Raw genomic sequence first — 25,922 nt, 5'->3', positions numbered from 1 at the left:
GATGTCTTTTTGCATGCACTGCATGCTCCCTAGGCAACTGAGAGCAGCACACTGTAGTTGCAAACTTTTGAGCATTTCCAGACATTTGCCACACCATTTCCCAGGGGCATGAAGCTGCATCGGAGATAGAAAACCTCACCTTGTCCCGCAGTTTCCTCTCCTTCCGCTCTTGCACCGTAGTCAGGTAATTCACTGCTGCGTATTCCAGCACCGAGAGGAAGACGAACACAAAACTGATCCACAGGTAAATGTCCACTGCTTTGATGTAGGAAACACGGGGCATGGAGGCGTTCACCCCAGTGATGATCGTGGACATGGTCAGCACAGTGGTTATCCCTGGGAAGACACCAGCAGAGAGCCCGTGAGGCGCTTTCAGCCCAGACTCTTCATCACAATACAGCTGTCATTACAATTTCCTGACATTTGAATTTATCTTGCAGTATTGTTTTTCACATTTCAGTGGTGGGTTTCACTGCCTGAGGAGGGTCCAGGCAGCCCTGATTTCTTACTGGGGTTGGTGAGAACAGCTCTAGTTGTGGTCTCAGGGTGTTGCTAGCCTGGTTCCCCACCGCACCACCAGCCTCCCACCCCACGGCCAGCAGCAGCGCTTTGACCCCACGCTGGCTGCGCCCCATCTCTGGGCTCAGGATGTTCCCCGGAGGGGGCATACAAGTAGCTGAGGTTCTAGTTCGCCCCCTCTGCAGCACAGGCACAAGTGAAGCCTGTCTGCTGCTGCTGCTTCCACCAGGTTCCCCAAGCCTGTGTTTTCTGTCTGCTCCTGGGAAGTCACCAGCCAGCTCCCAAGCTGGTCTGTGCCTTCTTCCCTGGAGCAAGAGCAGGGGCTAATGGGGCCCCACAGGGCAAAGCTGCCCCATGTTACACCATGGGTGAGCACAATGAGCACATCAACAAGGGCAGGAGCCCCTGTAGGTTCCGAGTTATCTTAGCTCTGAGGGAGGCTCTCTGTGACCCTCTTATTCCAGGGGCTAATTATGTCCCGGTAATGATCCCTTTGAAAGTTGAAATGATGTATATAAGCACAAAGGACTGAATTCACAGGAGTATCCAGGCACTAAAATATACTGCTAAAGGTAGTGCCTACATCTCTCGAAAAGCTATGGCCCAAACCCTTATGCTCCTTTTAATGATGTCTCAAGGCAATGGATGCTGTTTCTAAACACAGACGTGGATAACTGCCCCTTGCTATCTCTGTTATGCGTGTATATATCCTCTCCACTGAGGAATATGATTTTAACAATAAAAATCCTGAGGAGTGTTGCCTGGAATAAGCAGAAGCAAGCTTGGGCTCAAGGTCTGCAAAAATACAAACAGCACTTTGCTAAGAGCAAAGCATCTGCTTTAGAAGAAGATTTATGTCCATAGCATAGTTCTGCTCCCACGGTGATTCCTCTGGCATATTGCTTCATCTGTCTGAAGGATGCTGCAGAAGGGGAAGCTGAATCCCTCACACTGCACTGTAAACTCATTTAACAAGTTGAACAACACAGCTCAGCTGACTGTGTTTCCGCCACCCTCCCTCCTCTAACAAAACTCAATAAACTGAAATTTTCTCAGGGCTACTAGTATTGATTTTCACCTTCTCGCTCACTGAAGTCTCTGAAGGATACTGACACTTTGGCTCTTTCTGTGCCATGTCACTGTTAACAGCAATAAAAGCAGAGCAGGACATTTGCTCCCTGATTTGCACCGCGTGCGGCTAGCACTTGTGCAAGCAGGGAAGGCAATTCGCTTGGCGCTGCAGGGCAGAAGGAGAGTTTGTACAATGGCCAGTCCCCTGCACGGGGGGGACAGGTGTGGCATAGCTGATGTCCATGCCACAAGGCAATGCAGGGGCACTGCATAGCACGGGGGATTTTGTCTTGATGGTCAAGGCCACAGTTGCAGCAATAGTCTCTTAGGTCTGCTGACTACAGGATTGTGTTTACCTAAAGGGACTCTGGCAGGAACTGCTCGGCGATCGATCCAGAAGGACACCCAGGACAACATGACCATGAGGGTGGCAGGGAAGTAGGTTTGGAGCAAGAAGAAGAAGATGTGTCGGCGTAAAGTGAAGTTTATGTAGAGGCGATTGTACCACCCTATATAACCGAGAGAAGGAAAAAGAGAAGTCACACCAACATCAAACTACTTTCAGATAAGGTGATGTTGTGTCAGGGGAATAGCGCCTCATTTGCTTTTAAGAAAAACACAGTTAATGACCACAGATCTTTGCAGTTTACAGAAAAGACTCCTTACTGAACCAACTGTCAAAGTCAAAGCATCTCTCAGGACCACATCTTCCAGAGGAAATAATATAACCTGTGTACCCAGAGAGTTTAACTCATGTTAAAGCTTGGTGTGATCTTGAAGAGGGATTGCCTTTCCAGACTACGTAACCATCAAGATGGAAGTCTGTGTCAGGGACAGCAGCCTCAACATGGAAGAGAGCCAGGTCTGATGGGCCACAGGGAGACCTCCCCATGGACAATCCGCCATGGCCAAGGTCGAGAGGGATGGTTTACACCCCTTCTTCCCCCAGCCCACCCTCTGGCAGGCACTACGGCACCCACCTGTGCTGCTGTAAAAGGCGAGCTTTGTGGTGGTGTGAAACTCCTGGATGAGGAACTGGGACAGCGATATCCTCTCATCTGTTTTTAGGGAATCATTCCCATTCTTCCAGTAGAGCATGAGGTCGTCTTCAGTGTAGGCATCTAGGGGAGCAGAGCAAACCTCGGTGCAATGCACTGAGCCAGCTGCTATCGCACCCACAGCCCAGCGTGTGCCCACACACCTTCCAGGCTACCTGTGATGTCCCGGTTGAAAAGGCCAAATGCCACCGCCCAGCTGAGAGCCACGACGATGGTGGGTACGATTGTGGCAAGGAATGGACTAGCTCATTGCCACAGCCCTCAGTTCTGATGCCTGGTGCATTTTGTAAACCCTTTTATTTCTCTAATCATAATTTCATAGACATAACCCATGTGTCAGGTAACCCACTGCAACAGAACTTGAAAAACTGTCCCTTATAAATGTCCTAAAATCAGAAGCAAAGGAAAGGAGACTTAGGGGAAAGAGCCTGCTTGGGGTAACAGGAGGAACAATCTGTCAATGGTCTGAGGCATGCAGGAGGAAAAACTCTTGGGTAAACTTTCGGCCTGTGATGCACACGTGAACATTACAGGTCTTGGTTTTTTAATACATGTGGAAATACAGTAATGTTGATCCTTTCAGATGGGTTTAGTAGCAGTTCTTCCCAGGCAGGGGAAAAAAAAAAATCACACATAAATGTATTAAAACAGAATTAAGATTATAATTTCTTATTGCAAGCTTAATAAGGAGAAGGCAAAACCTCCTAAAAAGCTAAAAGTTTAAAACGCCGCTGTATGAAATCTAGCCAATTCGTATGCGCATCATACTTGGGACAAAGGAGCTACATGTGGGTATAAGCTGGGTTTATCTCAAACAGGTGTAAGAAACGCAAGAGGAAGGTGATTAATGTCACTGCCCCATCATGGTTTCTACACCACAGATGAGCAGATGATGCACATGAAGGGCATAGGGCCATTTATTTATGTGTTTGAGGGCACCTGGGCAAGTGGGTGCTGCTGGAGACGGCTGGCATGCAGGCAAGTGGCCCAGGTCCTCTGGGGATGGGGTGGCAGCGGGGCAGCCTGGCTGGCTTTTGGGGACACTGGCAAGACAGTGCTCACAGCTGGTGTTTAAAAACACTGCATTGTTGCAAACACCGTCTAATTCTAGTGAAAAAATATGGGCAGGGATTTTTTCTCAGTGTTGAAGTCTGATGACTTTGGTTAGAGCTCCCATGAATATAGTAGAAGTTTAATTATTGGTATAATTATTGATATAATTAAATACAGTTTGGGTGCCCACGGGGTGCAGCCCTAGGCTCCCCTACACTTCTGCTTTACTTACAGCTTTCAATCTCCAGGGAACACGTCTGTGTGTCCAGGGGAAAGCGACTAAAATCCATGTTGCACATTGCCGTTACTGTAACTCTAGGAACAACAAAAACCACTCCATTAAAAACTTGTCGTCTTATGTGACTGAAAAATAGTAAAACTGTGAGTTTGTTTTTTTTATTAAGTAACTATCTGGCCAGTTACAGTCCACTGAAAATAAATACCTTCCATTCAGCTAAAGCCATTCCACTTTAGTTAAAGCCATTTCTTCTTCTCTGCAAACTAGTGTTAGAAAAGACAACTGGAAAGTTAGGCCATTACAAATTGCTAGTGGATGACAAAAAATATTGGAGCAGACAATGGGAAAGGGCAGAGAGGGCACTTCTTCCTCTTTGAGTACCAGCAAAAATCTCTCTGCAGAGATCTGTGCTTTCAACAGATGCTGCCATGAGGGGTGCAAGTAGTTTTCTCCACACACTGCGAATTTCCAGCTGCTCAATGAGAACCCGGTGATCACACCTGGCTATCAGCCACCAGAGGGCACAGGCAGTGCCTCGAGTTAGGACTGGAGCTGGTATGCAACAGAGCACTGAAATGCTCTGCCCCATCAATCAAAAGCTCCGGTCTTGCTATAGTCTGATTATCTCATTTTTGATAGCATAATTTTGTGCTTGCACTGGAAGCATCCATAAATCTTGACTCAACTGGCTTCAACTCTAGGGAGATAAATGAAAATAGAAGTATAAATCATATTGGGGAAAGAATTAATGAATTATAGCAGGACTAATGGTAGACAGACATCTGTCACATAATGATAAAACCAATATGCAGTCCCTTATGTTAGTAGTCCTTCTGCATGTGTGGGTTCCCACTGGTGTTGCTTTTCTATCTGGATTTAGTCCTTGAGTGAAAGTGCTTGGCTCAGATTTGTTGTTTAGGTGCCAGTGAGGTCTACAGTGGTTTCCAAGACAAGACAAAGTCTAGCGAAGAACCTTAAAAAGGCAGACACTGAGGAAAAAATATAATCTACAGGCAAAGGCATTCAGCAAAGGCAGGCAGGCAATAATGACCCATTTGCTCTTAAGGGGAGATCAGCATTCATACTTCCCCAGCATTCATAAAGCACTCCAACCTGCAGTCACCACTGAATAAAATGGTAAAACTCTGTCAATTTGCTATTCAAGACGTTCACCACCATTTTGTGCAGGACAATTGTTTAAGCACAAGACTGGGCATGGCAGGATCTGAGTAGTTTGATATTCTTCCGTTCCCATCTTCTTTAGACAACCATAAATGCTTGCAACGCAGATGATTGGTATCATGCAGCTAAATGAAAGAGTATATAGGTATGCATGCTATAGCTGAACTTTATGTCATTTTATTGTCCTTTTTTTATCATACTAAGGACCTGAGCAAACTTTGTGAAGGCCTAAGGAACACCTGAACCTTGTCTAATATGCTGAGTGAAGAAAAAGCTTTAATAATGAGAAGGTAGACACTGTTCAGGCTGTGAATTCCAATGAACAGTAAGATAAAAATATCAGAGAACAAGAAAATTCTTGTCAAACTGATACCCCACAGGCAATAAAGAATTGCTTTGCTTGCCTTCCTTTCATAAAATCATAAAACACTTCATGGCAGGCTCAGCTCTACCTCTGCCACTCCTAAGGTCACTGTCCAACATGCCTTTAAAGACCTCCACAGTCTTCCCAAGCAATGTGTTCTGCAACCTTATCACTAGTTAAAGTTAAATCTATGCATCTTGCTGCTACCGACCTCCTATCAGTCAGATTTTCCTTCTTTTTTGTCCTTCAGAATACATTATCTGTCATCTGATGCTTTGTTTATTTATCACGTATTTTGCTATTTCATTTCTGTGGAGGTGATGTCGACATTCTTGCATCAGAATATTGTACAGCAATTTCCTCTCTAATAGGTTTTTATGGGTCATTTGGCAATACTTGTTTTCTAACTGGATGGAGCTGCAGCCAAGAAAAAAAAAAGCACTGATTTTAGTTTCTTTTGGAGACTGACAGATGCCCTCACTTAGCATCTCCAAGCACGAAAGTAACAATTAGAAAGAAACCCCCCTCCCCCGTTTTAATAATCTTCAGATGTATGATCAGCAATATTCAAGGAAAGTAGGCGTCTAAGCTGTAAGCAGCAACCTTGAGCCCACCACCCCACCCCTTGCCTCACACTTCACAGCTCCCCAACACCAACAGCTCAGGGGTGCGGGGTGCCTCTGCTTGCAGTTATGGACATCCCCAGGCACCTGGTGCCTGCTGCTGCGCATTCCCAATAGGGTCTCCATGTGGGTCGGACTGAGGGGCTCAGTTTCTCACTGACACCTAAGACACCCCAAAGTTTCACAGGCTGAGCCTGTCTGGCCTGTTTCCCATGAAGAGTTTGTGTTGAGGAGGGGGATGTCAGAGGAAGCCTTGAGAGCAGTCTGTGGGATCCTGTATTGTTTTTTAATCACCTCCTTGCTTCTGACACCCACACACACACTTGTGTTACTCTGGAGCAGGAAATATCTTCCTCTCAAAGCTGATCCACCAGTTGGAAAGTAAAGGAGAAAGCCAGGGTTAGCATCACCCCTCAAACTAGAGAACAAAATTCTCACTTGTTCCCACACCTCCTTCAAGGAGCTTTCACATGAAATAGATAGTGCACAAAAAGCACAGAGTCGAAGTCAAGTGTTTGGGTTGCTCCAGGCATACGTGTGAGTCACCAGGAACTATATACCCTTGCTCTGAAGCTTGTCGCTTCATGTGCTGAAGGATGCTCAGTCTGCCTTGTTGCTTATCATAAAGCTAAGGTTGTGCACGGTATAATTTATACTTCTTCATAATTACCTTACAAATAGAAATTGCACATTTTGTTAGGCCCGGAGACTTTATTGTATAGTGAAGTGAATAACTGTAGCTGCTCTGGACTTCTGTTTATCACTAGACATTGCCCTCTTCCTTAGATAGTGCTTTGCCTCTTCTGCAGTGCCCCATGGGGATTACAGCCCGCTGGCCCCCGGTGAACTGCTCCAAGGGACTGCCACATCTGGCCGCAGCTTCCCAACAGCAGGGGCTAACCACGCACACAAGGTGAAGGGACACTGGTGGAACCAGCAATACTGGCATAGAAATTGGCTTCCTGCGACAGGCACTTAATGAACTTGCACAGGGACTCAGATGTCAGTGCATAGTCAGCACATTCATTCTTTTTTATGTTTTTTTTTAGTATGAAGTCATGCAAAAACACAATACAGGAAGCAATTAAACCACTTTCTCTCTCACTCCACTGATAGCTCACATCACTGACAAAATGCAGCTTTACCTGAGGCTATAAAGTACCTTCCCATCTGGCTGGACCCGCAGCATGACGTTGTCTGTGGTGGTGTCATGGATGAAGGAACGCTTGGAGTGGACGAAGAACATGTCGGGGACCCAGATCTTCTTCACCAGCCTGCCATCGAAGGTCATACTTTGGTTGTTGGTGCTGGGGAAGGACAGCCTCTCGTCTTTCCAGTAGTGCCTCAGATAAAGTGTCATGGTGAAGTCCTGCAACGAACAGGCTTCTGTCACAACACCTTATTGGCAAAGCAGTGACTTCTCCTTTCTGGGACAAACCACAAGCTCTAAAGCACCGTTCCTGAAGGTACATCCTCTCCCTGAGCTGCAGGGGACATGACCAGCTGCAGCTTGTTTATTCCTCGGGCCAGACTAACTTACTGGGTTCAGAAATCAGAGCCCATCCAGGTGGCGAGTCCACCTCTGAAATGCAAACGTTGTGTTTTGGTGTCTGCGACCCCCTCCAGCAACCAAAAGGCAGACATGCCAAGGCAGCAGTAGGTGGAGAGTGCTGCCGACCGCTTAATCCCCCAACCCTATAATGCTGCATTTCTGGAGCCAACAGTGAAGAAGTGTTTCCCACAATGCCCTCCACGCTGCTCCAGCAACTACCTTCCCCTGGGAAGCCGGAGGAGCGTGCTGCAGTGGGAGCTCTTCCTCCAGCACAGCCACTGAAATGTTTTTGACTCAGTATTTGACCGAAATGGGTTTGGTTTTGCTCTTTCTCCCCACATATTGTACTCAGATCTGAGGCATGCTCATTCTCTTCGAGGTCTGTTGTATTTGGAGTCTGACCCCAGAGGCACATACACTTGAGTTTGCCTTTTTCCTTATTTCAAAGGAACCCTTCACGTATCTGAAGATAAGCTCACACACAAGTGTTTATAAGCATGCTATCTTCCAGTGTAATATAATATATTGCCCATAAACTCAGGGAAGTGTCTAACACTGAGCAGTCTGCCCTGGTGTCTGGAGTAGAGGAAGTCAGGTGGGTTTGGAGAGTTTTTTTGAAATTATTTGACATTTAGATTTTTTCTCCATAACACTTTCCAAGCATTTTGAAATATGGGGGTTTCTGCAGTCTTTTTTTAGTAGAAGTGATTTGTTAGTTGCAGCCTATGCTATTATTACAATAAAGGCCAATATAATTCTTGGAAATGCTTTATACCGCATCCAGCTGAAGCTCCCAAAGCCACTGACCATGTAATTTCTTCTTTTTCGTTTGATCTATTCTATAGCATTTTTTAACACCTTTTCCCTGTATTCAAATTTAAAGAAGATAGTTCTGGGAAACCTTTTACATTGACTCCTGTGTGTTAATGTGTCCTTTAAACATTAATAAATTGGCAGACATTTGTTCTTCAGAGATAAGCCAATGCCTCACTTTTTTGCATAAAGTTACATTTATGGTTGCTGTGGAAAAATCAAGTATTGTCAACTTTCTTTAGAAATTATTTATTAACACTAGGTTTGGGCTATTAAACTGGAATCACAATATTTTATAACGCATCATCTGAAAATCCCCCAAGCAACAACCATATAATATCTCCCTCTTCTTCTGGTCCATTTCTCAGAGACACTATTAGTTTCTCATTATCTTTGCAAATGAATTTCCAGTTCTGGGTAATAATCTGTTTTTTCCTTCTTCCCATCTTTCCTCCAGGTAAAACAGCTGGGCCTGGACACAGGGTCAGTAGCCCATAATAGATATTTATACGTTTTTAAATCAATTGGACAAGAAGAATCTGATTTGTGACATCCTAACAAAATTTTATTGCATTCTCTATTATTTTACCACTTTCTTGCAAATAGTCAGAAAGTAGGAGAAAAGGAAAGATTGCTGTATCTAACTCCTCGAGCTTAAATTTAGGACAGAGTGAAGATCTCTGTCACTGACATCTCTCCATTTAAAAAGCAAGCAATCGTCTTGCAAAACACCGTGGCCTTTTTCTTTAAAGCTGCATGAGTTAAAAAGAATTGATTCTGACTATATAGTCTTCTCCATCGTTATTTTGCAACCAGCCAAAACTGACCCTGAATGTTTTTTTTTACCCAAGGCCCTACAATGTTTTTCCTGTGTTGCTGGGTGTTGCAACACGATGTTACACAAGGAGAAGGGGCAATATTAAAAAACCAGGGAAAGTTCCTCAAAATCATCATGCTTGCTTAAAAAATGAGTGGCAGGGTTTTTATAAGTCCTGGAAGTTAAGATCTTTTCCTTTGCCTTCAAGTCCTGAAGCCTTTCAGGGGCTCTCTGGCCACCTTCACAAACTTTCTCCTCAACCAGAAGGTCTAGGACCACCCCGGGAGAGGCAAAAGCCAAGTACCCACAGCTGGCGGTCAGGGTGCCAAGAGCACCAGAGACAGGGGAGACAGCTGGAGGGCTCCCCGGGGCTGGGGAGAACGCGCACCCTGATGCCTCCTGGCTTTGCAACCCTGCTGCGCCCTGCGAGTCGTCATTTGACTGTAGATATCCCAGCCCACTCAAAAGCTGAAACTGCGGTGGTGAGAGCAGCCCAACGGGCCACGGAGCACACGGCCTCTGCATGCACTTGCAGTGGCAGCGTGCAACTGGGGCAGCTGCCAAATGCCAGCTGTGCTGCCACATAACCATGCTCGTAGCTTACCCATGGAAGGAGGTCGGGCACAGGCTCTTTAATCCTGTGGCCATTGTTAATTAGGAGCACATAGAAGTTGGGGCTTCCTGTGAAAGCTTCAGGGCTGGTTGATACATTTGTTGTAACAGCAAAACATTTTGAAAAATGTTCTGTATTGGGGTGTGATTTTTTTTTTTCTCTTCCAAAGCAAAAGCTGAGCTGCTTAGGGACTAGGGATGCTCTAACAGGGTAGGTCTGAAAAGCTCTGGGTTTTGAAAGGGTGAATAAAATTGGTGTAGGTCTTTCAATGTACATGGATGCCCACCTCCCCTTCTGTGCTCCTGCTCTCCTGCATGGGCTGTTGTAACATGTCATGTATGCATGTAAAATCTTCTCATGGAAAATCTCCTGCAAAAATCATACCTTACTTTCGGCAGTGTTTTGTGATGAAAAAAGCCCCTCCAGCAAAAATCATCAGGACCAAAATCCATACCACCTCAAGAGCATTTGAAAACTGTCTGTTTTCACATTGCTAATTGTATGGTAGGAAACAAAGGACAGAGACTCAGTAAGGAATTTAGCCTGTGCAGAGCACCAGCATCAGTCCTGCATGCCCTGAAATCCTACTTCAGCATCAGCGTGAAGATTCAGGAAGGACCAACAGAGCCTTACACTGGTCCCCAGCACAACTTCTCGCCTCTGAGCTCATTCTGGCTGCCCTGTCAAGACTTACCAGTCTGAACCAGTGTTGCTGTCAGGATGGCTACTTGGCTTCTGGTTGAGAGGTAGGGGCCCGTGACCACCTCAGAGCATGGCCAAAGCGAGACCATGTCTGCAGCGTATCAAAGTGCCGTAAAACTAGGGCATTAATTGGTCTCCTCAGAGCTTTTAAACATGCTATCACTTCTTAAGAAAATGTGAAAACCCAAATGCATTTGGAGTTTTGGCAGTGTTGTATCATTTTGTCCTAGAGAAAAGAAAATGGCAGATTTCTTCCTTCTGCTTCAAGGGAGATTAAATGTTAGCATGAGGTCAAGAGAAGTAATTGTCAGCAGATTCAGATCAAACCCGAATCTGCTTCATGGAGGCTGTGGAGTCTCCGTCCTTGGAGGTATTCAAATCCCACAGACACGGCCCCGGGCAGCCTGCTCTACCCCGCCCTGCTCTCAGTGGGGGTTTGCGCTAGATGGTCTCCAAAGGGCCCATCTGACCTTAGCCCTTCTGTGACTCTTACCATGTCCACCTCAGAAATGCTGTCCAGACTTTCAACTTGGACATCCACCCCAACAGGAATTGCAGGGCCTGAAGGAAAAAATTAAAAGTTGACAAAGGATAAACCTCGTGAGACAAAGTAATCCTCTGGCTTTTGTATCTTAGAGATAAAAATAGATGCTCAGGCTGAAATAGAAACAACAGTAAACCAATTGAAAGTAGAAGCAATTGGAATTCATAACAAAAACCTCCTAATAAGAATCAAAATCAGCAATGAGACTGACCTATTACTGACTTTTCCTTTTTATTGTGTCATCCTACACATGTCCCTTCAAAATGTAAAAGCAATTTTAATTGCTTTTAGCTCTAGCGCTCGGGTACAGGGCATCAGCAGAGCATCCATTCACATGGGGAGCAGTGGCGGCGCAGCTAAGGGAATGTGGGAGAGTTACTCCGAATTTTGCCCTCACTGCTGCTCCCCTCTCAGGCTAATAACACCCCTGAGAGCTACTCCGTGCATTTGGCTTTCACATCACTCAGTGCTCAGCTGTGGAAAAGACAGGGTGACGGGAGGGGATGCATTGCAGGACACAGGCATGTGCCACTGAGCCTGGGGCTGCTGAGGGGAAGGGTCCGACTGTGACCCCACGTAATAGGGATTTCAATCTTTTTTTCCTCCTCCAGGCTTTGACTAGCCCCTCGTATACCTCTGGCAATTACAGTTCAGGAGATCTGTCCAGACAAATAATGCTCACATTAGCAGACTGCTATGAAACTCAAACCTTTTTAAATTAATTGAACATGCCAGTATTTGGTATATTGAGCATTTAGCAATAAAATCTTCTTCCGTCAGAGTATATAATGGTATCTTGGATTTGAATGACCATCTGTCAGCCAGGAAGGGTAGATGAATTACAACATTCTCTAATCTGATGGGCTGAAAGAAAATGTGTTCTCCTTCATCCATTTCCCTGAAAGCTTAGGTTGCTCTAGCACACAGTCACAAAACTGTGAGCAAGCATTAACACACGGCAGTCAAAATATTTTCTTTTGGGTTATAAATGAAACGGCCAGGTCAGTAAGCATGGTACGTGGTTTGATTATGCACACACATCACCATAGTAAGATGAAATCTTAGAATTTCCCTATCATCCGGGAATAAGCATTAGGTGTATTTGAAGATTTTTATCAGAAGAAAGTGTCACTGAATACCAGGAATATTATATTGCTTGTAATCACATTTCCATGCCTTTGACTATGCTATTTGCTCATCCAAGGAAGAAAGCTATTTCACTGCACCCCTATCCCCCCGAGCATGTCATGAATTCACAACACAAAATAACAAAAATTAGAGACAGAGGAGGCTTTGCTTGTCAATCTGCTTGTTCACCTGAGTACGTGTTACAGTATAAAGAAGTGACAGTGTAAAACAGGAACAGTGACAAACATGCATGCTTCATACCTCCAAAACCTGGTCTCATGCTGAAGTCATGGTCATCTATTCGCAGCAGCTGTTCTGACTTCGTCAGGGGAGATTTGGTGATGTCAGGGCTTCGTTTTAGGATTGGGCTACCAGGAAGAGAGAAGCACAGCTATGAGCCCTGAGCAGTGCCTCTGAGAAGTATATGCCCGCTTTGCTCCATTACCCTTTAGACCATTTACCCCTTAGACCATAACCATGCGATTGCTTGCAGTGGTCGGCAGCATGCCATTAAAAAATAATTCCTGCACTCAGCATACAGCTTAGGCACCTGTGATAACTCTGGCACTGAGAAAACATTTGTTTGGTGACTTTTTGTCTCTGTAAAATTATCTCTGCTTATAGCACAGTTTGGAGACAATCATTCAAAAGTGTGGGCTGGAGGAATAGTGTGTGTGGATAAGTGGGGAAATGGAAACGGGGGGGAGGCATTTCTGACATTGAGTTATGATGGAGCATGGGGCCAGGCATTAGGGAAACAATATATCAAATAAGCTACTGGCTGTTGCCCAGGAACAAAATGGAGACAGGCTGGGAACCAGGCCAGGAGGCAGGCCATCCCCTAACTTGGGATAAAATGATTAGCTCCTGCTCCAGATTTCTAATGAGGATAAAAATGAGCATTAAAGACCTGGGAGGTCTCTGAGCATTAGAGAGCCCGGGAGGGTCATTCCAGAAGCTGTTGGAGTTGCACCAAATGCTGGGCAGAGGACACTCTGCTCCTCCCCTACATCCAAGGTGCAAAATGCTGTTCAGCGCCCCAGTCCTTTGGCTGGGATGGTGGTGGCAGCAGCTCCATCATGTAGGTGAAGCCTTGCTGCCCTCAGAGCCAGCTGCATGCCAGCTGCTCGGGCGGCAGGAGGGTTCAAAAACGGGAGGAAAGGTTTTGCTGGTTCTCGGTTTGAGAAAAGATAGCACGCTCAGATAGGCACTTGTCTGAATATACACAAGATAAGTCAGAAATAGATTAAAGGAAAACAGGACAACAAAGAAACTTGATGGGGAATATGTTCCTAAGATAAAGCTCCTCCTAAATGAGACTGCTTAGCCATGCTGTACTTCTCAAAGACTCATGGGCAGTTGTACCACAAGAAGCCAATACAACAATCTCCTAACAGAGGTCAGCAGTGTTCTCAGCGACTCCTCTCTCAAACCCAGAGCTTTATCTGGACTATGGAGTATCTTAGAAAGATGCTCGGTCTCAGTTTAATAACTTCTAAGAGGGGCGAGTCATCTACCTCCATCAGTGAGTTCTTCTAGCTATGAATTATCCCTCAGGCATTTTAAAAGGTGGCCCCTGCTTCTGCTTTAGATTTAATTCAGCCTCTGAAAGACCGGTGGCATTGTGAGTGTGCATTGGGGAAGGTTTATACCCAGCTGAGACAGGGGAGCGATACTAGCAGGTCACTGGCAAAACCTTCAACATCTGTGAGCAGGCTTGACCGTGCTCAGAAAGGCATTTTCTCCCTAGCAGTGGCAGAGGGAAGGACGAGTGGCGTGGTGGAAAGCCCACGGAGGGGGGCTCAGCTCTGCAGAAGGGATGCTCAGAGGGAAGGCGCCCGCTCACACAGCACAAGCGACACAAACCGTGCAGCAGCGCAATGTGAAGCCCAAGGGGCTGTGGCAAATGGCCATGGTATCACACCTCAGCTCCATGAGGGTGTCAGGCAATGTGGCTTCCTCTGGGGCCCACTGAATCCTGCTAATGGCATGACTCCTACCTAAATATGACTGGCATGCTCGAGTGGTGTCCCCTTCCCCTGCCACAGCCTCCGCTCCCCTGCACCCCGGCCATGGGGTGCAGCCAGCGGGGCTGGGCCAGCAGCAGCCACCGGAGGGTTTCGCCTACCTGCCTTGCTTGTGTGCCTCGCCGTGGGCCTCCCGTCTCTGCCGCTGCGGCCGGCTGCGCGGAAACAACAGGAAAAGGGAGAGCTGAGACATGGCAGTCACGGGCAGGTGGGTGAGGACATCGGGAGGGAAGCGTGGTGGGAAGCACCGGATCCCTGCAGCATTACCTTCTGTCACATGTGTGAAATGGATTTACCTTTTTTTTTTTTTTTACCTTTTTATCGAAGGCCGGTGTCAGACTGGGCATGGCGGAGGGTGCGGAGGGTGCAGAGGGTGGGGGTGCCGGGGGCTTGCGGCCGGGACAGGGCAAAAGAGAGGAGTGACGATTTTTGTAAGGTGGGATGCCACTGGTTTTGACTGCCTGGCAAAGGACCCAGGCAGGCGGCTCGCCTCCCTCCTCCCGCAGCCATGGCCAGCACTGCCAAGGGCCCTGGAGAGAGGCCGCACTGCACAGGCCAAGGCGGGCTGCCTGGGGGCCTCTGCCAGTGGCGAGCAGAGCCATTGCATCTACTCACCAGAGGCAGCTGGGTATTTTCATAAGAAGAAAATATTTCCAAAGTATTCCAGGGGGAAAAAAAAAAGTAAAAATTTGTGGAAATATTTGTTTCTGGTTTCATACTCTCTCCCAGCTGGCTGTTAAGAAAGTCCTCTCAGGTGTTTGGCCAATATTTTACTTTACCATTAAAGGAAAAAATATTGCTTCTGGCAATGTAAGTGCTAGCTTGAGCAAAAGTAACATTTTAAACATTTAATAGTTCTAATTCATCTTTAATTAAAAGTTAAAAAAATTAGCTTCTCTCTGTAATAAACACTAACCCTAGTCAACTCTACTAATGAGACTTTATGTCCATTAGCATACATTTCAAATCCCTCTGTAGAGATTTACAGAGGCAAAACTCCTTTTGCAATAACAAGTATCATCACCCGAGCACCATTGTCCCTTTGGTGAGCTGTGGCCGAACCCCAAGCTTTGCAGGACGGTTTTTCCCTGGGCTGGGAACCCTCTGAAAGCCGATAGCATTGGAGGGAAATTCATCTTTCTGCTGCCACGGAGAAGCAGACAACCTCCTCATCGCCCAGACTAGGGGTGGGCACACTGGGCTGTATCACTGACTCGCCCTGAAGCGAAGCGTTGGGGATCATGCAGCAAAATGCATTTGCAAATGCAAAATGCACTTTCTGGAGTCTTCCACCTTGTCAATACACCCTTGGGCTGCCCTTGACGTGTCTCGCTGCTGCCTGCTTCTCATCCGCTGGCCGTCAGGAAGTAATTTCATGTGTTTTGGGGATAAGCAGATTCTGACGACAAGCTGACCTACTTACATGACTTTAAAGTGCCCTAGTAAACTCTTGGCTGTTCAGGAATAATGTTGGTATTCAAACAAGGATGAAGCAGGCCGCATTCTTGCAATTTATAATTTTCATTTCTCTTTGTAGAACTTATCTAATGCTTCATGTTGGCCCTGGCCCTATCCTGCCTCTCGAGGGAGCCTTCAAGGCATGGCCATCAAGGATTCATGGCCGAATCCTCCCTGTCCTCTGCACCCAGCAACCCCGGGTAGTTCCTCTTATTTCTTCCAGGTGATTCTCCACTTCCTCTAAACTAAACTTTATTTCCTTATCACAAACCAGCATAAAATGTCCCCCATGCTCCAGCCACCACAGGGGACTGTGTTCATTTGTGCTTTGCTTCAGCTCCTTCACTTCTTTTTGCCAGTCCCATTCCCCTTGTCACAGCTCCGAGGTTACCGAGCCTCCTCTACTTTCCTGCCTCCTCCTGTGGCAGCAAAATGATTTAACCTGTTGCAAATCATTCCCCAGTTACTGCAATTTGAAGCCCCATTTCTTTCTACTCAATAAATAGCTTTTCTGGTCCGGTTCCTGGGGAGTGCTCCTCTGGCTAAGTGATCAATGGCAGCTCCACCACGGGACCCCATTAGCCTTCCTGTTCAGGCTGTGAATCAATGGCAAGCCACTACAGCTTACCCTCGCACGTCTGCTGTCCCTGAGCGTTTGCGGCAGACAGCTGCACTCAGGAGATTCAGTCCAGACATTGCTCACAGATTGCTCAGAGCAACTGTTTGCCACCGCTGCCATGCAGTGTGACAGTATTGCTTCTGCCGTCGCTGGGGTGACAGGCTGCCTTTAAAACTAACCAATAACTCCTGAGGTAAAATATACTGAATAATTAACCCCTCCCCCCCCCCCCCCAATATCAATATTTATCTCCTAATAGTTACAGTACCGAAAGGCATTTCATGGCTCATGCAGCTCACTGAGACGCTTTATGAAAAAGCAACAACTGGAGCAGAGTGGCATTTATTCACAGTGCTCCCTGTGCATTGCTAGAGTGGCTCTCAGGCCCCTGATGACAGCTGGGACGATGGAACCTCTCCAAAGTCATAATTATTCCCCCAGATACCCCTACTGCTTCAAGGGATCATGAGATGCCTCTGCCCCAAAGGCTGAGACTTTCTGGGGCTGGGGGGGAATGAGGCGACTGAAGCTTAGGATAGCTAGGGAAAAAAAATTTCAGCAAAACCAGATTTTCATCGCTATCGCTCCAGACACAAGGCAAAAAGCAGTTACTCTTTTTTTTTGAAAGCCCGAGATTTACTATGGCGCTTATAGTCCCTCCAACACAGCAAGAAGGGTTGCAGGGTTAGGAATAACCATGTCTGATTTTCAGAAGAGACAGTCCAACCATGACATCTCAAGGTTCCAGCAGGCATTTCCAAATGCCCAGCTTCACAGGACATGTGCCAGAGGAGTGTCAGGTCCACACTTGCAGCGTGCACCAGAAAACCTACCGTATTCTTCATCTTTGAAATAAGAGCTTTTGGAAGCAACCACAACAAATGTGAGAGAAGTCACTACCCATCTTAGCATTTTAGTTTGTAATTACTTATGCAGCATACAGTTCCCACCTATAAATTGTACTCTCTTTTCTCTACGGGAGGCAATAAACCTGTAGTAAACAGTGACCTATTTTACACTCTCATTGGTATAATCTCATTAGGATCTGAGAACATTTCTTCCTTGAGGAGTGAAATCAAGATACGGTTTCAGTTCTTCAGGAAAAAGCAAGACCCAATGTATTTTCCTCAAGAGAAAACTGAAAGTAAGTTGCTGAAGTAATGGAGCCAGATTCACATGGTCTTTCCTGGGTCCAAGGGGTGACATCCTCGAGGAACGGTGCTGGTGGGTTTGGCAGACTGGGTTAACACTAACGTTACTATTATCAGATTTCACGAAATTCTGGGACAGTCTGTTCTCTCCATCCCTTACGGTATTCTTAGGTCTGCAAAGAGGATGGCAGATCAGAGAAGAGATGTCAGAACAGATTCTGTCTCAGGAAATATGGTTGAGATGTGGCTGTGGCATAATCTCTATCCCTTCAGTTACTTGCATCATCAGCAACATTTTGGCTGGGGGCTGTGGCTGTAACTGACCCCAAACCTCCTACCCTGAGCGGAGGTGCCTACCGCCCCGGGAAACCTGGCAGCCAGCGGCTGGGGCAGAGACACCCGGGGTGCCCGTTTCCTCTCTGCCTATCTCATGCCTGGGTGATGCCTCCACCCCTTCTCCGGTGCAGACACTGTGGACTCTCTCCTGCCTACCCTCTGAAACCACCACACGTTTATTTTTGTCAGATACAAGCTCTGCAGCTCACGCTGTGCTGCGGTGCAGCTGATCCACAGCTTCTCCTACCACTAATGCAAGGCAAGGGAGAGTGTGAAGTTTGCTGAGCCAGTTTTCACCAGGACTTTTAATTGGAAAGTAATGAAAGTGATGAAAACTCCCTCATCCCTGCCAGCCGTGCCATGGCACTCGGCTCTGGGCTCCCCGTCCCTGGGTGGACACTGGTGGGCAGCTTGTGCGGTGCCTCCCATCCTGCACCCTCTATGCTGCACAGCCTTCATGCCATGCTGGGCAGGAGAATGGCAGGAGCTGCATTCTCCTCCGTCTGCCTGTAAAATTATGGCTGGGCAAGGCCCTGATGAAACGCTGCCCAAGGCAGAAGGACCAGGAAAGAGCAGGAGAGGCAGCCCAACTCCCTGCAGGGGACAAAGCTTTGGAGGGGAGGACACAGGAATAGTAAAGGTGTTATTGGTACTACTAAAAAGCTGTGAGAAGTGTAAAGGTCTTATTAAAGACCTATACCTAAATATTTGACTAGCTTTTTTTTCTCCCTCTGTTTTATGACTAGTTAGTGACTTGGGTTCACACCACAACAGCACCATGTTAAAGGCAGAAACCAGGCGGGGTGTGCTGGGTCAGGGAATGTGGGAGAGGCAGGAAGGGGCCGGGGTTTGTACGCACTAACATACAGAAGGTTTCTGCAGAGAAAAAGTGGGACAGAGGCAAAGAGAGCTTGGATCTGTGACAGAGCCTATGCATTGGGTGAGACTGAGGAGAAAAGAGGCTGGATAGGCGGAGATGGGGAGGGAGGGGGAACACTGGGTAAGGCCAGAGGGGAAGATGTCAGAAGGAGCAGAGAGGAGACATCAGGCTCAAACAGTGCCAATGATGATCATTGTGTGGGATGACTCCTGGGGTACGGACACCCCGGACAGTCCTGCATGAGTAGGGGTGTCCCCTAACCGCAGAGTAGTGCGGGACAGAGATCCTGCCTGGCCCCTGTAGACGCATGAGCCTCGCTGGGCTAAAGAACCTCCCAGGCTGTGCCCCAAAGGAAGGAAAGAGGTTTTGGGGCAGTGCCTTTGACTTGCAAATGAATTGGGAAGACCTTCTCAGCAAGCAGGAGATGCTGGTGGACAGGTGGTGCAGCAGGTCTGGGTGAAGACTGAGAGGTAGTCCAGAGCCCAGAGAAGTGCTTTGCAGGAGGTAGCCTAAACGGGGAGAAAAACCACCCAGCACCTGAGAGAGGAGAGAGCAAACTTGCAACGGGAGGAAGCTGCTCTTACCCAGTGTCATGCACTGCAGGAGACATGATCCACTGTGTAGCATACTAATTCCCAAGGATAATGTAGGGTAAAAATCCACTAATTTGTACTCAAATGGGGAGAGTTACAAAGTTGTGAGCTGTAAACCAGCCACTAAAAACTGAGGAAAATTAATCACAAAATGTATTTTATCTTGGCATTTGGCAAGCCCTTGTTTGCTTGTAATTATGTTGGGTCGTGTGTCCTTAGGTTTAAAGATGGTGAAGAAAGGTGACCCATTGCTGTTATAGGTGGTTAAATCTATGAAAAGAAATGGGGAAAGAGCGCTATTTTCGATGTTCACATCACAAAGTCTGAGAAACAGTGGGATTCGGAGCTGTTTTACTATCTTATTTTTGAGTGATACAGAAAATTCAGTGAGAACCCCGTTTTAACCCAGTATTATTTGAATATAGATCAATCTCAGAATGCAAAATACACAGAGGCAGGAGACATATATACACCCTTTAAATTTTGCACTTCCTTTGTTCTTTGCCTGGACATAAACACTGGCAAAAGAAAAAAAATTAAACAAACCTGTACATATTAATTATTCACAGAAATGTCATGCCACCTGAGGTCTTGACACTGTACCTGATGTTGCAAAAATGAAAGTGCCCCTATGTGGCAGAAATTGCATCCAGTGGGTGTGTGTTTGTTGAGTTTTGTGTTATACAGGTTGAAAGGAAGAGTCAGAGGGAAGAGAAGGAGCACGGCTGAGGTCCATCCTGCCAGCTGAGGAGGAGGCAGGCACGGTGCTGGGGGTCAGCTACGTGAAAAAGAGAAATGGATGAAGGGAAGGGGAGCAACTAATGGGGCAATGCAGAACATGCTGAAAGGTTTCATGTCTGCCCCAGTCTTCAAAGAAAACTTGACTTGTAAGCAGATATCAGCACAGTGCAGATCAGGGAAGGGCATGTTAAAGAATATTTAGATAAATTGGAGGTATTTAAGTCAACAGAGGCTGATGGCTGATGGCTGATTCCCCGGGATCACTGGGAGCACCAGCTGTTACAGTCTCTGAGCCGTAAACGAGTACCTCCAAGGACTTCTCACAGACGGGTGATACCCCTGAGAGAGGGTGAGAGTGAACACAAAACCTGGTTTTAAGCAGGGGACAAAAGAAGGGTGTTGGAGTTTTGATATTTGGAAAGAAAGTGGGACAAACTTGTGATCCATTTGTCTGCCCCCCCCAGGGATAATGAGATTATAAAGATCACTCAATGTGAAACTTTGTAATAATTGATGTCAAACCAGTCTAATGTCCTTTCTGACAGTGTAACTGGCCGCCTTAGTGTAAGCAGGAGGAAAAGTAGATTTGACTGACGTTTTTAATATTTCATTACTAAACTAGGGAAATACGGTTGAGATGAAACTGTGACTTTGAGCATGGCTGAAAGACCGTGGTTAAAGTAACTGCCATTACTTTGCTGTCAAGAGACATTAAATGACAGGTCACAGATTTCATCCTGGAAACTACAAGTCAGTATTTTCAATAATAATGCAGATGACAGAACTATAAAACTCGTGCATGACAGCATGCTTGAAAGAGAAACAGACAATTTGGGGTCTAGGATCAGAATTCAAAGCAGCCTTAACACGTTGGAGAAGTGCTCTGATGTCAGTAAGATGAATTTCAGTAAAAGAAAATACAAAGAACTGCATGGAGTACAGAAAAATAATTGTACAAATGCAGAATGGGGAATAACTAGCTAATTATCAATACTACGCTTGTCTTAGTTCCTTATTTACAGCAGTGAAAGCACTCTGTCTTTATAAGGGCAATTAAAAATATCAACAACTAAGGAATTGGTTTGCACTACAAAAAATACAGAGTTGTAATAATTCTGCTGTTGGGCCAGTGTTAAGAAATATTCATATTGGCACAGGACCAGAGACAGATTTAAAGTAAATTGACTGAACCATAACAAGTCACCAGTCTTTCACCCAGAAGAAAGCCAAGTAGGAAACTGTTGAACCAGCATTTAAATTGTCCTTGGTGTCACAGGAGTGGAAGGTAACAATTTTCCATTTCTTTGGACAAAGAAAGAGCTCCAAGTGGAATCTGAGAAGCTACAGACTGCTCCACTGGACAAATTAACTACAACCATGGTAAAAAACACCAATGGTAGACACCAGATAAATATAGTATATATTGAAGAAGAGCGAGAGACAGTATGACTTTTCTTGAGGGTTGTTATGCACTATAAGTATGATACACTTCTCTAAAAAGTTAATGACCTTGTAGATGAGGGTGATCAAGATGACACAATGTACCTCAGTTTCCAAAAAGGTGCTGACAGGCCCTTTCCAGAGGCTTGTGAAGAAACCAACCAGTCAGAAAGAGGGGAGTTCCCTCCATGTGAATGGTTGCAAAATAAGAATCAAAAGGAATAATGGAGAGTTTTCACTGTGAAGAAAGGTTTTCAGTATAGTCCCATGGGAATCTATGATAGGATCTCTGTTGTTCAATAAATTTATAAATTATTTGGGAGAAAAGAATAATTATTGGCAACAATGTTTACTGACGATATGTAACCGTTCAAGGTAGTCAAAATCAGAACTGGGAGTGGAGAATTACAGCAGGACCTCATGATGCCAAGTAAGTTCAGATAAAATGACAGCAGAAATTCAGTGCTGGTAAATTCAGAATAGCATACATTGTTTTGTACTTTGTATTTTTGCATTTTTTCAATGTACTTTCATAAACAATGTTAAGACAGTGATGGCCTCCAAATCAGCTGTTACTGCTTAGGAAGGAGGTCTCAGTGTCATGGTGGCTATTTCTTTGCAAACATCAGCTTAATGCTCCACAGCGCTCAAAAAAACAAACAGGAGGTTAGGTGTTATTGGGAATGGAGGAGCAAACCAAACAGAAAGAATTTCAGTGCTATTAGTAGCACCAAGGCCTGCCCACATCTCACATATCCAATGCCCAGAGTTGGAAAAAACAGAGCAGAGCAAGAGGAGAGAGAGCTCGGAGGTGGAGAGGGCTTCCAGGCAGGCTGAGCAGAGCTCTCCAGGTGGGAAGGGAGACTACAGCCAAGTGATACGGTGCAATGGTATAAAATCAGGAGTGGCACGGTGAAGGTGAACAGGAATTTGTTGCTCCAGGCTTTCCACAACACATAACAAGGAGAAGACATTTGAAAGGAAGTACATAAACATGGCATGTCGTCACACTGTGAAATTCACTCTCACTGAAAGCTGAGAGTGCTAAAAACACAAGTGAGTTTGGAAGATGACTGGGCAGTTTATAGAAGACAGACCAGCAGGAGCATTTCAGATGTGACTCCAACCCCTGAATCAGGAAATTAAACCATTTATATGTATTCAGGAGGGAGGAAACTGCCTTGCAGTATCTTTGGGTCTGTTTGGGGTTTTGTTTGTTGGGTGCAGATGGGGTTTTAGAGTCTGTTATATCTTCTCACACCAGCTCATAAAACACATTGGAGTAATGGTGGGCTAGAAGACAATATGAAGCTGCTGATCCCGAGCAAGTTACATGGTGGCAACGTTGACTGGAGATGTTATCATCAGTGGCATAGTACATGGTTGTATGAACATAGCTACAGAAGTACCAGTAGAGACAACTTTCTGCCATGAATCACCTCAACAAAGATAGGAAGCTATGTGAAGTGTAGACCCAAAATAAGTTCTAGAAAGGATAAAAGGAGGCTGGTGATAATGATGAAAGTAGAAAATATCATTTTCAAAGCATCATTATTTGCAATGATAAGCAGAAAGAGGACACTTTTGTCTGGGTTGTGAGAAAAAAACCACAAGACTTCCAAGAAATGTTGTCATGCAGGATTGAAGTTACTTGAAAGAACAACAGGGGTGGAAAGGAAAAATGAGAGAAATAGCAAAGCAATAATGAAAAATAAGTTAATGTATAGCAAGATAAAGAAGACGAGCGCTGTTGGACAGAAGAAAAGGATTTCTGGAAAGTGGAAGAAGAGGTAAGACAGACAGCAGCAACAGCTGCCAGAGGAGAGAAGGAAGTTACAGAATAATATAAAGTTAAAAGCAACTGGAGAAAATCTGGCAGAACTGTGTGGCAGGGGAAATGGCTGTGCCTAGGGTCAAATAAATGAGGCAGATGAAGCAGAGGGCAGAGAAAATTTGGGACAAAAAAGAGAAAGAGCAAGCTGGAGAAGAGGAAGAACCTTGAAAGGGAGAAAGAAAAGGAGTGAAGGAGATGGAGGTGAAAGGAGGAAAGGGAAAGGCAAGTTACCAACAGGGGAGATGGAGAGATTACAGTTGCATTGGCCTGAAGCCCACTCTGGGCTTCTTATTGCTCTCCTGATACCCAGCACTGCTGGTGCATATGGTGTCAAGGCACAACGCAAACTGCTGATCTTAAAAAGCAGTGCCTTGGGACCTGCAGGTGCTCAGCACTCCACTGGATCTGGCTCTCTGTTGATAATGTGCTTCTATAGGCAATGCTTTCAACGGGCATTTTATGGGCTTATGCACTCTGAAGATCTGATCTAAAGAAAGCTTGCATTAGTAAGCTTTGTTCATGCAAATAAATGCTTTCAGGATCAGTCCTGAAGATAAGATACAAGAGCAGAAGTCTAGGACAAGAGAACAGCTTAAGGATTGCTGGGAGGTAAAGGAAGAAATCCTGTTAGGGATGAATTTATAAGGCCAGAGAAAGCATTTGGAGGGCAAGAAGGTAGGAGCTGCCCTACAGGTAGGAGGCAGCCTCAGTGAGGGTACCAGGATAGCCATGTGTGATTTATAGAGTACAGAGGGCTCATGCACAACGTGGCCCGGGTATGGAGGAGCTGACAACACAGAAGTCCTATCCAAATTCAACAAAAGCAAGGGAAGGTAACTTTAAAGCTGTGAATGTTCAGTATGATGCTGAGCCTTTGAGAAAGGACCGGGAAGGAACCGTAGCCCTAATGATGCAGGGTGGCTCCCACCACTTAAGAAGAGTGTCACTAATTGTAATAACATCTGACAATGCTGTAAAGAGAAAGATCTTTGGCCATGAAAGAGACCTTGTGATAACAAGCCCAGGGCTTATTGTAGAGGATGTCATTCAACTGCTGTAAAAGATAGCTCTTACTGTCAGAAACATGGACAGGGAGCTCCAGAGGGGCGGAAAATGAGTTGCTATTTGGAGACCAGAGTGAGGCAAAATGATTACAACACGGCCAGGGAATAGTAGGGACATCACTAAAAACACAAAGAGGGTCTCTTAGCTGAGATTAAACAAACGTGATCCGTAAATCTTGTACAGAGAAATCTCTTCTGCTGACAGTTGTTTGTCTGAAAGGTGGTTATAATGCGGTCCAGGGAGATTTTAGTGTTAAAAGAGATTTTTTTTCCCAACAGTTAGCTCCGGCAGAACAACCTGGGCTCAGCTCCAGGCCAGTTCTTTTCCTATTGCTCATCCTCTCTTGCAGATTCTGCAAGTCTAATTAGCAACACAGGCTTTGGCCCTTTTGTTGGCATAATGGTGTTGTGGCCTTTAGTGACCCTTTGTACCCTTCTAGTGACCCCCGTGCAGCCTGGTGGCTTTCCAAGAGCCTGAGCAGTTGGGAAAGCAGCAGACAGCCCTCTTGTCGGTGCTCCGGATCTCAGCTCCTTCCTGTAAGAGTTTTGGCACTGTGGATTTAGTAGGATTAAAAAGCCTTGCAAGCCCTGCAGGATTTGCACACGGCTGACTGCAAACTGTGAACAGGTCTGCAAGGTGAGAAAGGTTTTATTTTTATAGTGCTGCTCTTTCAAGTGAAATTCCTTTGAGGTGATTTGTCCTGGAGATTAGCAAAAATAAGTAGTTGAGTCTTTGATTGGCACACAGACATTTTTACAGGGAATTACAATATTGGAGGGCTCTGTGATAAGTCCCATGCAATAAAGCGATCTACTTTGCTGTTTTCATTGTGACTATATGCATACTTTGACCTACACTTATTTGCCATTTTCTTGTCACACTCTGCACTGTGTCCTAAAGCCTCATCAACTTTATTTCAGGGATAATTTGGGACCTTTTGCAAAATTCCTGTCATGTAAACCCAGTCCCCAAAGCACCATGCTGCGTGCATGAATTCTTGTGGGGAAAGCCATGCCTGTCTGCTCACCTTCTTCAAGGTTGTTCTGTCTTATGATAGAATGGCTACCTTGGGCTACCTGCAGAGCCAAAAATTGTGACAGAGAATGTGTCTAACCCTGCGGCCCCCCATTCACCATATCAGCAGGAGTGCAAAGGCTGTGGGATCAACTGGATACGAGCAGGTGAAAGGACAAGCCCTGGGGCTGAAAACTGCAGAGCAAATGGTGAGTTTTTGTTTGAAAGCAGAGTTCAGAGCAAGTGAGTCTCCTTGGAAGAAACTAACACTTGCAGAACTGCACCATCCTAAGAAACAAGCTAAAAGCTTGTGTATTTCCTCCATCAGCTGCACCATGAGAATCAGGAGCAAAGCTGGACATGTCTGTCAGGGACAGCAGGATGCTGGCAGCACACCCAAGGTGGCAGGTCTCTACAGCAGGTGCCTGTGCTGCCTGCCAAGACTGGTGGCTGGCGCTTGGCCCCTGGAGGAGGGAAAACGGAGGGG

General features: G+C 45.9%; 1 protein-coding gene across 2 annotated transcripts in view; it reads right to left on the bottom strand.

Annotated features, from left to right (window-relative positions):
- GABRR1 (gamma-aminobutyric acid (GABA) A receptor, rho 1) overlaps positions 1-25,922 on the bottom strand; it is a 30,309-nt gene that overhangs the window by 952 nt on the left and 3,435 nt on the right. Inside the window, exons 2-9 of one of the 2 annotated variants that reach the window (XM_009333089.1) lie at positions 14,406-14,459; positions 12,539-12,645; positions 11,099-11,166; positions 7,254-7,477; positions 3,934-4,016; positions 2,571-2,711; positions 1,947-2,099; positions 140-336 (exon numbers count right to left, since the gene is read on the bottom strand). In XM_009333089.1, coding sequence (XP_009331364.1) covers positions 140-336; positions 1,947-2,099; positions 2,571-2,711; positions 3,934-4,016; positions 7,254-7,477; positions 11,099-11,166; positions 12,539-12,645; positions 14,406-14,459 — 1,027 coding nt within the window. The remainder of the gene's footprint in view (positions 1-139; positions 337-1,946; positions 2,100-2,570; positions 2,712-3,933; positions 4,017-7,253; positions 7,478-11,098; positions 11,167-12,538; positions 12,646-14,405; positions 14,460-25,922) is intronic. The other variant, XM_009333090.1, reaches the window with a different exon arrangement.

This window comes from Pygoscelis adeliae, unplaced genomic scaffold (assembly GCF_000699105.1).
Source record: "Pygoscelis adeliae isolate BGI_AS28 unplaced genomic scaffold, ASM69910v1 Scaffold57, whole genome shotgun sequence".
NCBI classification, from domain to species: Eukaryota; Metazoa; Chordata; class Aves; order Sphenisciformes; family Spheniscidae; genus Pygoscelis; species Pygoscelis adeliae.
This window is presented reverse-complemented; position numbering and strand designations above follow the sequence as displayed.